Genomic DNA, 14,855 nt, shown 5'->3' with positions numbered 1-14,855 from the left:
GGGCTTTTGAGAGAGTCAGCAAGCCAGCACTGGGGGTTCAGTGAATGTCCAGGTTTTCCTGTTGTCGATATTGTTGGTTTAGAGCCTGCAGATTCTTAACAGCCCCCCGTTTACTCTCTTAGTTGTAAACCCAGAGGCGAGCCCCGCTTGTAGCAGTGTGGTTTCGGCGTTGCTTCCACAAACAGACCTTTGTGTTGAGAAGAAACTTAGTCCTGTTTGCGGCTGGCTTCAGACCTCTCTGCTCTTCACTGAGGTCGTTTATGCTCAGGAGTGTGTCTTGCTCACGTAGGCGTTGGGATTCGTTTTTCTTTCCTTCAGGTATTATAGTTTTGCTGCAGAAAAACGGTGGCATCATTCATTAACTTGTCTCCATGCCTTCCCCTTGGTGTATTTGAACACATAATTAGCTGCAGATGAGGATATTAAGGAAAAATTTATGTCTGACCTTATTGTAATCATTTCGCAATACATATGTATATCAAATCATCACGTTGTACACCTTCAACTGACATCATGTGATATGTCAGTCATAAGCTCAATAAAACTGGGGGGAAATGTTTATTTCTTAGTAAAACACCGGTAGGTGAGACTCAGCAGTTTGCTCTACTAAAGAAAATGCTCAAAATAGCCCTCGTTGGATGAGATGTTTTCAGTAACTTTGTGTTGCAAGTGAGATGTAAAAAGCTCTGTGCTCTAGACGGGGCTTGCACAGTTCCTATGAAGGGCCAATAGTCCAATATCTAGGCCTTGTGGCTCCCGTGCAGTGTCTGCTGCACCTCGTTTTGTTTCATTTTGAAAACAGTTCTTTAAAGATGTAAAAACCACTCTATCTGCCCCTGCCCCTACCAGTGCCGTGCGGAAGGGGCCACGGGCAGGCTCTGCTCCCGGGGACAAGCTCCTGGTGAGGACGGGCTCCTCGGGGAGGTGGCTGCTTCTCCAGCGGGGTGGGTAAGGTAAAGAGGAGCCGGAGCTCGCTGTAGTGCCAGCCCGTGGAGGAGACGCGGGAAACAGCGGGGGCTGGGCACGTCCAAAGGCCCCGTGGGCAACGGGAAAGCGCTCCCTGGCCAAAGCTAAAACACTTTGAGCAACAAAATAATGATATCCTGGCTTATAACCCAGCATCTAAAAGAAATACCTGTGAGGTCATAACTGTGTAAGTGAGGGGGTGGGGGGAGAGGAAGAATTACAAATAATAAATGTAGAAGGAGCGAGGGAAATAGAAAACCACCCTTAGAACATCATGGTGTTAATGGCTGCAGGCAAGGCGCAGTGACAGATAAGAAAATTAGTGTGCAGAACTTTAAGGAGACAGGATATTTGCCTAACCTCAAGGTGTCTCCCCCAAATACTAATTACTGTGGAAGTTGTAACGTATGTCCATGATTCTGTGATGTTCCTTCCTCCAGGAAGTACAGCTTACTCCCCTGTGAGGTGCACCTGACTTCGGACCTACTTTAAGGAATCGAGTAGTAAAGGAGAAAGGGGTGACTTCCCAGTGGTAAAACCCGGCAGAAACCACCTGGGTCAGGTGATCAAGTTCACATGCCCAGGAACAAGTCGTGCCAACATCTTGTGCCCTTGCTCTGATGTGATGAGAAGGGCCATTCACCCTGTGCTAGTCTAGATTCTTCGGGCATATCTGTAACCTCGGTCCAATCATGAGGCAGCCCAAATTGAGGAACGTTCTTCACAGTAACTGACCAGTACTCTCCAAAAGTGTCAAAGTTATGAAACACAAAGACTGAGAAACATCAGGGATTGGAGAAGACTAAGGGGACATGATGATTAAATGCAGTGTTGGTAACCTGGATTGAATCTGGAAAAGTAAAAGGATATTAATAGGAAAACTGGTAAAATCCAAATAAAGTCTGAAGTTCAGTTACTGGTGGTGTACCAATGTTACTGTCTTAGCTTTGATGCGTGTACCATGGAGACGTAGGATGTTAATGTTGGGGGAAGCGGCATGGGGACTCTGGATTGTCTCTGGAACTTTTCTGTAAATCTAAGATTATTTCACAAGATTTTTTAAAACCCTAGCTTCTTTTTCTTTAATATATTTTATTAATTTTTTTTATAGAGAGGAAGGGAGAGGGATAGAGAGCTAGAAACATCGATGAGAGAGAAACATCGACCAGCTGCCTCCTGCACACCTCCTACTGGGGATGTGCCCGCAACCAAGGTACATGCCCTCGACTGGAATCGAATCTGGGACCCTTCAGTCTGCAGGCCGACGCTCTATCCACTGAGCCAAACTGGTTAGGGCAAAACCCTAACTTCTTATCTTGGATTGGTTATCATCTTTATCTTGAACATTTAAGCATTATTTTATTAACCCTTAGCCTCATTTATATTTGGTGGAAAATATATTGATTTGTTTATTAAAGTTGATTTTGGAATGTCCACGATGTTAATATTACTTACTTCTCTTTCTAGGGGAGTCACCTGCTGCCGAAGTTTCCTCATCTTTTGTGATCCTATCTGTGTGCAGTTTCATTATATTAATCGTGTTAATTGCAAATTGTGTATCCTGCTGTAAAGACCCAGAAATTGACTTTAAGGTGAGCACAGATGGTGGGAACATTCAAAATCATCCTCCGATACATTTATCAATAGAATGGCTAAGTATCACACTCCCTTGGGAGCAGGGATGGGCAGACTTCTGTAAGAACCAATAGTAAATAAATTCGGCCATTGTAAATAGTAAATACCATAGGCCACGCAGGGTCTTGTCACAGTCACCTCTCAGCTCTGCCAGCGAAGTGCTACATCAGCCATAGACAGCACAGAAACAGATGGTTGTGGCTGTGTACCAATAAAACTTTATAAAAATGGGTAGTTTGGATTTGGCTCGCTAGCTGTAGTTTGCTCGCCCTGCCTTAGAGCATTATTGACAATTTTAAGTTTTGAAAGGGAGGAATAAAGTGTGATGATTGTATTCACTTGCTATAAGGCCTACAAGGAAGAGCTGGCTGGTTTTGATTTTCCCCAAACTTTCTATGCTGGTGGGTCTGTGATTGTTGAGGCCAAGGGATCCCCTAGTGTGTTTTGTGTATGAGGAGAGCGTCTTTCAGTTTACCTTGAACCCTACAGCTCCCTAAGTGGGGAGAAAGAAGAATGCTGCCAATTGTAAATACTGGCTTGTGTAGCCGCAGATGGGTAGAATGTTGTTTCTATTGATTTTTAGAGAGGGGAAGGGAGAAGGAGAGATAGAAACCTCGACGAGTGAGAGGAACATCATTGATTGGCTGCCTCCTGCAGGCCCCCTACTGGGGATCGGCCCGCAACCCGGGCATGTACCCTGACCTGGAATCGAACCATGATCTCTTGGTTCTTAGGTTGACGCTCAGCCACTGAGCCACATCAGCCGGCCACCCTCTCTGAACCTTAGAATCATCTGCTGCCTAATGGTGTACCATGCTGTGGCAAAGTCTTGAGTAGCATTATTTCTAAGGTGGAAGTGATGGATAAAGTTATTTTCAATGGGAGAACCTTTAGGAATGTCCGGAAGGAAAGTTGACACAGCTCTTCTGTTTGAAGGTGTACCTCACTTATTCTGCTTCCCGCTTCCCATTAGCAATGATGCCCTAATGCATATGGCAACATATATGACATACATGGAAGAATGCCCCCTCACATGCACGTGAGAACATGAATGCTACATCAGAGAGACCTGCCCTTCCAGCTTTTAGTTTCTTCCTTATATGGAGGGCTATGGGAGGTGGTAGAAAATGAAAAGAAGGTTGTTCTGTGAGGAATGGAAAGAACTCTGTTAGGCCTGGTGGTGTAATACTCTCTCATTACCGGAGGGAATGAATGACCTTGATAATCAGCTGTATCTGTGTTAACATGGATACCGAGGCAGACCCAGCTCGCTGATGGGAACAGGTAAGATAGCTTTCTGCGGAACAAAGTCACTTCAAAGGTTTCTGCAGCTCAACTGGGGCAGCCTCGGTTTTCAAGTTGCCATCTCTAGAAAACCAGATGTTCTTAGAATGTCAACTGAACTAGTGTGCTGCAGGTTTATACTGTAATCTTGGTGTTCAGATCTCAGATTATTTTCTACCTCGATTAATTTTTTATTCTGCTTTTTTCAGATAAATAGGACTTGCCTAAAAATACCTTTCCTGAGTCTTTTAACTTCCTTGTTTTGATTGAAATTACATTGTAACCAGAAGTGCATATACAATTTTAAAATAAATTGTTTTGATTCAATATGCAAAGAGATCTGTGAAAGTGAATAATAAGAAAAAAGAATAGCTTAGACTATAACAATTTAGAAGTAAAATTTTGAACTTAGAAGAGTATTTCCATTTTAAGTTCCATGGTCATTATAGAAAACTAGAGGCCCGATGCACGAAATTCGTGCACTCGGTGAGGTTCTTCAGCCTGGCCTGCGCCCTCTTGCAGTCCGGGACCCCTTGGGGATGTCCTACTGACGGCTTAGGTCTGCTGTCCGCTGGGAGCGGGCCTAAGCTGGCAGTCAGACATCCTTAGTGCTGCCATGGAGGCGGGAGAGGCTCCCACCACCGCCGCTGTGCTCGCCAGCCATGAGTCCAGCTTCTGACTGAGCGGCACTCCCCCTGTGGGAACACTGACCACCAGGGGGCAGCTCCTGTGTTGAGCGTCTGCCTTTTGGTGGTCAGTGCACGTCATAGTGACCAGTCATTCTGCCGTTCAGTCAATTTGCATATTAGCCTTTTATAATAAAGGATTTTACATTTAACTTCAAGCTATCAGTCTAAAGAGTTACATAAAATATAATTTATTTTCAAGTCCTATTGATTCTGCTATTTGGAGTTGGAGAACACAAATTATATGCTTTTTACTTGAAATAAGTGTGAATTGGGAAAAAAATTTTGGCCACATGTTCCAAATGAATGAATAAATGTTCATATCTTAAATGTTAGCCAGTGGTTTTAAGGATTTGCTCTCAAATTGACCTATATTCACTATAACATTGCTCTTCTTTTATATTAGGAATTTGAAGATAATTTTGATGATGAGATAGATTTCACACCACCAGCAGAAGATACTCCCTCCGTTCAGTCCCCAGCAGAAGTGTTCACACTTTCAGTACCAAATGTTTCACTACCAGCTCCATCCCAGTTCCAGCCTTCTGTAGGTAAGACCTTCGTGTTTTCCTGAGTTATTTCTAAGAGGTGAGACTGGGAACCTTGCTGCGAAGCGTAAAATAATTGTACCGACTGTCTCCTTCTTGGGCTTATTTCTCTTCCTTCTGCTCCCTGCTGAGGCTGAATGGTCAGGCACATTGCATTCCCGCAAAAACTGAGTCCTTTCCTTTGGACCCTGGATCTGTTTTAAGAATAGCCTCCTCACTTTCTTAGAATGGAATTCTCAGACAGAGCTTCTGCCTTTCTCTTTCTCCCTTTTTTTTGTTAATCCTCACCCGAGGATATTTTCTCATTGATTTTTGAGAGTGGAAGGGAGGGGGAGAGACAGAGACAGAGAGAGACATCGATGTGAGAGAGACACATCTATTGTTTGCCTCCCACACACAGATCAAGCCTGCAAGCGAGGTAAGTGTCCTTGACCAGAATCGAACCTAGGACCTGTTAGTCCAAGGGCTGGGGTTCTATCCACTGATCCAGGGCTCCTGCCTCTTTTTCAGTAGGCACGCTTCTCTCCCAGTTCTCTGCCTGCTTGTCGTGCTGAATGGACTCTGCCGTCTTCTGGGGTGCCCTGTGTTTGGGAGGAGGGGTGTATTTGGATTTGTTAATCAGATGGATTTTGCACCCTAAGATACGGAAGGACAGTCTCTGGGGTTCCCTGCTCCATCATGAAACAGGACTGAGTAAAGGCCAGCAGAATGGTGACTAGAGGTTACGGTAGTGTAGTTGGGTCAGAAAAAACAGTACAAGGTATTGAAGAGTCAGGGTGGGATACTCAATTACAAAATATTGTCAGTTTTAAAACGTTTTGGCATTGTTAGTTTGAAAGAGATGTTTTACGTATTTGTTTCTGTCTTTAGCACAAGCATTAAATTTATGTTGGTGTTTGAACTTTATAGGTTGTATTTTTTAAATATGTTTTTAGTGATATTAGAGAGAGAGGAAGGGAGGGGAGAGAGAGATAGAAATGTCAATGATGAGAGAGAATCACTGATCAGCTGCCTCCTGCATGCCCCCCACTGGGGATCGACCCTGTAACCCGGGCATGTGCCCTTGACTGGGAATTGAACCACTGACCTCTTGGTTCATGGGTTGACGCTCAACCACTGAGCTACACCAGCTAGGCTATAGGTTGTATATTTAATATTTAATTTATTTCAGTTAAATACCTATTTTTAGTTTTTAAAAAATATATATATTTCATTGATTTTTTACAGAGAGGAAGGGAAAGGGATAGGGAGTTAGAAACATTGATGAGAGAGAAACATTGATCAGCTGCCTCCTGCACACCTCCTACTGGGGATGTGCCCGCATCCAAGGTACATGCCTTTGACCGGAATCGAACCCGGGACCTTTCAGTCTGCAGGCCAACACTCTGTCCACTGAGCCAAACTGGTTAGGGCCCTATTTTTAGTTTTTAATGTTTTTTACTTTTTCCTACAGAAGGTTTGAAGTCTCAAGTTGCCCGCCACAGTCTAAACTATATACAGGAAATTGGAAATGGATGGTTTGGAAAGGTAAAGTGTTGTTTACTTCTATTTTTTTCCTCCTACTTATACTGTTTAGAATTTAAGGCTAATTAAGAATTGTATTGCGTGACATTCCACATTCTCTCCAGCCGTTACAGTCCTGATTGAGTTTTCCCATTACCCTGTGAAACTACATGGGAATGTGAGCTTCAACATTCCTGTGTGGTACGTTCTTCCAAAAAGGTCCTTTTATTTTTTAAAAATACATTTTTATTGATTTCAGAGAGGAAGGGGGAGGGAGAGAGAGATAGAAACTTCAATAATGAGAGAGAATCATTGATCAGTTGCCTTCTGCACTCCTGAGGAAGTTCAAGGGAGAAAGTGGAGACAGCCTTTAGACAAGTCTGTAGAGGAGATTTACTCTAAAAGCAATTAGAGAAATGGACTAGGAGATGTTTGGAACCAGCCAAGATGGTAGACAAGTGGTGTCATTACTGGACTCAGAGGACAAGTTGTACACTTGTTGGATTAGACTGTTGAAGTAAGTGAGCTGGAAATCAAAGGACTGGCAGAGAAGAAGTTAAGATTCAAGGTCTAGGACATACTATATTTATTAATTAGCTATGTATAGACTCATGGGAGTGTTTGCTGAGATGGGATAGTAGGAAAATGATTATTGGAAGTGAGATCAAAGAACTGAGAGGTTGTGGTTTTAAGAATTTGTCCCTGCATCTATTGAACATCAAGAATGGTAACAGTGGGGGCGGGAGAGAAACAACGAGCCAGGTTATTGCAATAGCATACTATTATTCTTTTTGAAATTGATATCTTATGGTTATTAGTCTTATAGTATATTGGCACAAGTTGGCTCTTTGAAACAAACAAAAAAAGTAACTTTGTTAATTATCAGAATTTCTTGTTCTGTTCATATTTCTGCCCTTATATTCCTAATAAAGACATTAAATTCTGTTCAAGTATATGCTCTTTCTTTCAAGGGCATTAAAATGAATCTATTTTATAAAAAGATAAAATAACTTCTAAAAGGCAGCCTTTAGTTTTGATCATTCTTGAATTAAATAAAAATGTTTACTTCATCATCATTTTTATTTTAGAGGCCTGGTGCACGGGATTCTTGCACTGATGAGGGGCGTGGCCTGCAGGGATCAGCCCACTTTGGGAGAGCCACTCATCCCGGTCAGCTGAGCGGCTATAGACCCGCCCTCTGAGTGGCTGCTCCCTGGTCCAGCATCTTCCATGGAGCTGGAGCACTCCCCTCTCCAGGGGACCCTGTTGGGGCTGGGCCCAGGGACAATAGCACTGAGAGGCAGCGGAGTAGGCCTCAGTCCCGCGGCGGCCACAAACCCGCCTCCCAGCCTCCAGGGTCAGCTTTGCAAGCCTGGTGGCGGCATTGCACAGCCTGTGGGCATTTGGATGAGGCGGCAGGGAGTGAGGAGGAGGAGCCTGGGGCGATGATCGCAGCCCGGGTTCCTGCTAGTCGGCCCGGGGGTTGTAGCAGGAGCAGCTGCTCATCCCAGTCAGCTGATCAGCGCTCCCACTGTGGCAGCCCACTGACCACCAGGGGCAGCTCCTGCGTTGAGCAGCTGCCCCTTGGTGGTCAGTGCACATCATAGCGACTGGTCGACTGGTCGTTCTGGTTGTTCCCCGTTCAGTCGCTGGGCTTTTATTATAAGGATACTAGAGGCCCGATGCACAAAATTTGTGCACGGGGTGTGTGGGGGGGTGTCCCTCAGCCCAGCCTGCACCCTCTCCAATCTGGGATCGCTCGAGGGATGATCCCAGGTAGGATCGGGCCTAAACAGGCAGTCGGACATCCCTCTCACAATCCAGGACTGCTGCTTCCCAACTGCTCGCCTGCCTGCCTTCCTGATTGCCCCTAACCGCTTCTGCCTGCCAGCCTGATCACCCCCTAACCACTCCCCTGCCAGCCTGATTGATGCCTAACTGCTCCCCTACCAGCCTGTTTGCCCCTAACTGCCCTCCCCTGCAGGCCTGGTCACCCCTAACTGCCTTTCCCTGCAGGCCTGGTGTCCCCCCCAACTGCTCTCCCCTGCAGGCCTGGGTCCCCCCCCGCCAACTGCCCTTCCCTGCAGCCCCGGTCACCCCCAACTTCCCTCCTCAGGCGACCTGGTCACCCCTAACTGCCCTCCCCTGCAGGCTTTATCGCCCCCAACTGCCTTCCCTTGCAGGCCTGATCGCCCACAACTGCCCTCCCTTGCAGACCTGGTCCCTCCCAACTGCCCTCTCCTGCTGGCCATCTAGTGGCGGCCATCTTTGACCACATGGGAGCAGCTATCGTGTGTTGGAGTGATGGTCAATTTGCATATTACTTATTATATAGGATAGAGGCCTGGTGCATGGGTGGGGGCCGGCTGGTTTGCCCTGAAGGGTGTCCTGGATCAGGGTGGGGGTTCCCTTGGGGCATGGGGCAGCCTGGGTGAGGGGCCTGTGGTGGTTTGCAGGCCGGCCACGCCCCCTGGCAACCCAAGTGGAGGCCCTGGTATCTGGGATTTATTTATCTTCTATAATTGAAACTTTGTAGCCTTGAGCAGAGCCAAGCCTCCTGCTTGCTCCGTGGCTGCAGCCATTTTTGTTGGGATTTATTTATCTTCTATAATTGAAACTTTATAGCCTTGAGTGGAGGCCAAGGCAGGCCAGGGCTGCGGAAGCTTGGCTTCCTCCATCGCTGGGGGCAACTCAGGCCTCCTGCTCTCTCCAGCTCCGTGGCTGCCGCCATTTTTGTTGGGATTTATTTATCTTCTATAATTGAAACTCTGTAGCCTTGAGCGGAGGCCTGGGCCAGCCAGGGTGTGCGGAAAGCTTGGCTTCCTCCATTGCTGGGGAAACCCAAGCCTCCTGCTCGCTCCGTGGCCGCAGCCATCTTGGTTGGGTTAATTTGCATACTTGTTCCTGATTGGCTGTGGGTGTGGCTTGTGGGTGTGACAGAGTGGTGGTTAATTTGCATATTACTCTCTTATTAGATAGGATTATATTTTGGAATGCCTTAGCATTGTCCTACATTACATTTAATATTTCATGTTTAACTTCTTATTTTCATTCTCATTTTGTGTTCTATTAATTTCATTGCTATATTTCCCCCCGCCCCCCTGAATTTTGATTAAGGTTTTAGTACAAGATAAGGGCCTGGAATAATTGGAATGCCATGGATTTTTAGCATTATAATGCAGTGATAATTTGTTTGTACATTGGCTCTTTGTCAGTTTACTTTCTCTATGTGAAGGAGACAAAATAAGAAATCTCATTTGAAGTGTTTTTGAGAAATGCTTGTTATGTTTGAACTGAACTTATAGATTACTCTTCTGTAATACCATTGGAAATTTCCATGAAAGTATAATACATTTTTAAGTAAATAGAAAAGAGATACACATAAATTTAAGAATATTGTAAATATCTAATGAATGGCTTAAAACTGAAGGTTGTATTTTACTTTTCCAAGCTTTTTGTGAAGTAGTATTTAAAATAATAGAAGGCCATCTGCTTGTTGCTGAATTTGTTTTCCTGTATTCCACTTCCTAATAAATGAGACACACTTCTTTACCATTTTGTTGGGAGTGAAATGAAAAACTGTTCTTTGTTTTAGGTCCTCCTTGGAGAGATTTACACGGGCACTAGTGTAGCAAGAGTAATAGTGAAGGAGTTAAAAGCAAGTGCAAGCCCAAAGGAACAAGATACTTTTTTGAAAAATGGAGAACCGTACTAGTAAGTAATCCTTAATATATGTTCTGTAAACACAGTCTGTGGTCTTTTGAAAATCACATGTTTAAAACTACTTTGTAATTACATTGTAAAGTATATAAATGTTGAATCACTATATTGTACACCTGAAACTAATACTGTATACCAACTATACTTAAATTAAAAAAACAACAAATCTAAAGGGAGCTATAGAACATGAGAGTTCCTAGTCAGGAAAAGGATGGCATTATAATTCCAAAAGCAAGAAGTAGAGCATGATTGTCAAGGTTCTTGGCAACAAATTGATTTTGTGACCCTAAGGGAGAAGGAAAGATTGAGATTTGTCAGCCAGACACAGGGGACCTCAAAGGAAACGGACATTGATGTCACAGGCACATCTGCTTGTCCTGCTCATTCCACTGCACGTCATTTTGTGCACCTGTCATGGATAACGAAAGTGAACTCTTTCAGGAAATTTCTCTCTTTATCTCTGTATGGACAGATTGTAAAACTTCATTCAAGGAACAATATTTTAAATATGTCACTTAAAATTACAGCATTGTTAGACCTAAGAATATTTTATCTACCAAGTAAGTTTGCTTTTGAGTAAAGCCAAAATATTTTTTAAGGCCCCAAAAAACTAAACTTTGAAATTTCTGTTTGCAAAATACACAATTTAAATCAGATCCAGAGTCTCATAACATAAGACTCAAAATGAAAATGTGTCTCAGTAGGTGAGTTGTTAAACAAACTGATATTCCATACCAGGGACTACTCAGCAATAAAAAGGAATCCTATATAATAAAAGGCTAATATGCAAATTGTCCCCTCAACCGAGAGTTCTACTGGGAGTTAGACCAGGGGGCGGGGCCGGCTGGCCAATCACCCGCGGGCGCTCCCCCTGGCTGGCCCCGCTCCCAATTGCCCCCCACCCCAATTAGGGGTGGGTCCAGCTGGCCAACCTTTTGCATCCCCTCCCCATGGCCGGCCAACCTCCCTCGGTCCCTCCCCGCCCTGGCCAGCCGCCCCCGCGCCCCCCCCCCCCCGCCTCCTCCCATCACTTGCTAGGCCAAGGAACCCCACCCGTGCATGAATTCGTGCACTGGGCCTCTAGTAGTATATAAGGTAGATAGCCTAGGAGTAGCTGGGCTATCTAGTATGTGGATTGAAATGCTTATTGATACAGGCAACAACTTGGATAATCTTGAGGGCATTAAGCTAAATGAAAAAGGTCCATCTTAAAAGGCCACGTACTATATGATTTCATATACGTAATATTCTCAAAATGAGAACATTATAGAAATGGAAAACAGATTAGCTGTTGCCAGGGCTTAGGGAGGAGGGGATGTGGGGGGCAGGGTAGCTTGGGGAAAGCCTGTGTGGTGAGGGAGCACTTCTGCATTTCTGTTGAGGTGGTGGTTTGGTGGTTGTGGGAATGACGCATGTGGTAACAGCACACACATGTGCACACATGGGTGCTGTGTCAGTGCCCTGGTTCCGGCACTGCACTGTGGTTGTCAGATGTAACCAGCGGGAACCGGGGGAAGGAAAGGTGGAACCTCTTTATACTACCTTTGCAACTTATTGTTAAGTCACAATTGCTTCAAAATGAAAAGCTTTTTAAAAAGCTATTTTGGCATATTTTTTTTATAAACTTTCTTTTGGACAAAATATTTTCCAAAAAAGAGTTTGCATATGCTGTGGGAATTTATGGAAGTAGTTATAAGGTAGATAGCCTAGGCGTAGCTGGGCTGTTTAGTATATGGATTGAAAATAAAGCAGAACTTGATATATTTTCCTTGCCTTTTTGAAAGTGCTACTTCAAAATGATCATTTATAAATTAAAATTACTAATATTAGAGATTTTGAAAATGTTCACCCGATTACCTTTGAATGATTTAATTATTAGATAACAATCAATCTGTTAATGAGCTCTTTTCAGGTTATCCTATTTAAATCATGATGAATGTTAAAATGTGGATTACTGTTTGAACAGTTTTACTCGCGTGCTCTCTGATGAACAGTACTGTGACTGTTTCCCCCCAGTATTCTTCAGCATCCGAACGTTCTTCAGTGTGTTGGGCAGTGTGTAGAAGCAATTCCCTACCTTCTGGTGTTTGAGTTCTGTGACCTGGTAAGTTTTTAGTAGAAATTCAAGGTCAAGCATGCAAAAGGTTTGAGAGAGAGAAATCCTGGATGAGGGGCAGCTTTCACTCTGTCCTCCATATTAAGAACTTAATGAAGTATTCATTCATTACCTTTGATAATAGTATTAGTGTTATTTTATACTTCATCTCTATGCTAAGCTATTCTTATGCATTGCTTATCTAATCATATTTCTCTCTCTCTCTTTTTTAAGCCTCGCCCAAGGATATTTTTTCTAATGGCCACTCATCTATTGATATGCACTTGGGCTGCTACCAAATCTTGGCTATTGTAAATAACGGTGCAGTGAAATGGGGATGCATATATTCCTTTGAATTACTGTCTTAGGTTTCTTTGATGTCTCTTAGGCAGCCACTTTTCACATTCCCTGAAGTCTCATTTTTAATTTTTTGAGGAAACTTCATACTGTTTTCCACAGTGACTGCACCAGTCTGCATTCCCACCAACAGTGCACGAGGGTTCCCTTTTCTCCACATCCTTGCCAACAATCATTTGTTGCTTATTGGTGATAGCCATTCTGACAGGTTTTAATTTGTATTTCTGTGATGATTAGTGAAGTTGAGCATCTTTTCATGTCTATTGGAGAAGTGTCTATTCAGGTCCTTTGCCCATTTTTTAATTGTATTATTTGGTTTTTTTGGTGTTGAGTTATATAAGTTCTTTATGAATGTTGGATGTTAACCCCTTATCGGATATATCATTGGCAAATATGTTCTCCCACTCAGTGGGTTGGCTTTTCATTTTGTTGATGATTTCCTTTGCTGTGCAAAAAGTTTTTAGTTTGATATCGTCCTATTTATTTATTTTGTTTTCCTTGCCTGAGGAGATATACAATATTAGAAAAAATACTACAAGAAATGTCTGAGATTTTTCTGCTTGTGTTTTGTTCTAGGATTTTTATGGTTAAAACACATATTTTATGTGACTCTCCTCAGCCATATTGGGAGGATGTTACTCTTGAAGGCTGGACATCTGGAAAGAGCTCCCATCTTTCCCCTCCCCCCAAGCTGTCATAGGCAGGGCAGAGCTAATGGCTATTTCAGTTAAGTCCACCATCTGTGATACATTGATCAACAATCCTATGTAATAAAAGCCTAATATGCAAATTGTCCCCTCAACCGGGAGTTAGACCAGGGGGCGGGGCCGGTGGCGGCAGCAAGTGACTGGGAGAAGGGAGGCGCCCCTGGCTGGCAGCCACTAGGGACCCTACCTGTGCACTGATTTCGTGCACTGGGCCTCTAGTAAAATTTCTAAAACAGTCGTTACTTCTCAAAAAATTAAAATGGAATCACCATGTGATCCGGCAATTTCACTGGAACATAGAATTGAAAGCAGGATCTTAAAGAGATTTCCATGCACCCATTTCAAAGCAGCGTTATTCACAATAGCAAGCAACCCAGGCGTCCATCAATGGTTGAATAATGAACAAAATCGGTTATATCCGTACAATGGGATATTATTCTAATGTGCTAAGTGAAATAAGCCAAGTCACAAAAAGACAAATACTGTATGATTCCACCTATATGAGGTATCTGAAGTAGTCAAACTCAGAGACAGAGAGTGGAAGGGTGGCTGCCAAGGGCTGGGAGGAGGGGGGATGGGGAGTTGGTATTTAATGGGTACGGCGTTTCAGTTTGGGAAGATGAAAAAAGTTCTGTTGGTTGGGTAGTGGTGATGGCAATTGCACAACAGTGTAAATGTATATAATGCCCCTGAACTCTGCACTTAGAAATGGTTAAGATAATTTTATGTCATGCATTTTACCACAATTCTTAAAACATTGATAATTACCTACTGTTATTTAAGGTCCTATACTCTGTGTTACCTATACTAGGAGGAGGCAAGAAATTCCCAGATTTCCTTGGGAAATCTGTCAGTACTTGGAATGGCTAGTCTCATGTCAAAGTAAAGGCCTTTAATCCAGGGCCCTGCCAGGGTGCCCAGTAGTGAGAGGTCACATGTCTGCTTGGGCAGTTCTGTGCTCATCACCTCTCGGCCCTCGTCAACTTCAGAAGCTCCCTGCAGCAAGGACCAGGGCCTCCGCGGTCACTGGGCCTGCGGTCTCGGGCTCTAGGCTCGGTTTGCAGAGGCTCCGTGTCAGGAACGGTCAGGGGGGTCAGCCCAGTGAGCCGGAGAGGGCCTGCCTGAGCCGAGGGGCGCCATCCAGGCAAAGCCGCCCGGCCCGTGAGCAAGCAGCGGCGGGCACCGTGAAAGGGCCACTATCTCCACATGTTCTTAGTAGGTCAGGAGCTATTGGAGGAGCCTCCGGTCGTCACCCGGCCCTGATCATGCTCAGTGATAACATCTTTTAAGTAGAAAGGAGAGAATATTTTTGCACTTACTTAGTTCCTTGTAAGATAGAATTACCAGCCTGTTT

At 44.1% G+C, this 14,855-nt stretch overlaps 1 protein-coding gene across 2 annotated transcripts in view; it reads left to right on the top strand.

The window, feature by feature from the left end:
• LMTK2 (lemur tyrosine kinase 2) overlaps positions 1-14,855 on the top strand; it is a 65,696-nt gene that overhangs the window by 16,151 nt on the left and 34,690 nt on the right. For both annotated transcript variants that reach the window (XM_079771960.1, XM_079771959.1), the window contains exons 2-6: positions 2,434-2,558; positions 4,978-5,122; positions 6,573-6,646; positions 10,218-10,336; positions 12,359-12,446. In XM_079771960.1, the coding sequence (XP_079628086.1) occupies positions 2,434-2,558; positions 4,978-5,122; positions 6,573-6,646; positions 10,218-10,336; positions 12,359-12,446 (551 nt within the window). The remainder of the gene's footprint in view (positions 1-2,433; positions 2,559-4,977; positions 5,123-6,572; positions 6,647-10,217; positions 10,337-12,358; positions 12,447-14,855) is intronic.

The sequence above is a fragment of the Cnephaeus nilssonii genome (assembly GCF_951640355.1).
Source record: "Cnephaeus nilssonii genome assembly, chromosome: 5".
NCBI classification, from domain to species: Eukaryota; Metazoa; Chordata; class Mammalia; order Chiroptera; family Vespertilionidae; genus Cnephaeus; species Cnephaeus nilssonii.
The sequence above is the reverse complement of the archived record's forward strand: the minus strand, read 5'-3'. Positions and strand labels throughout refer to the sequence as shown.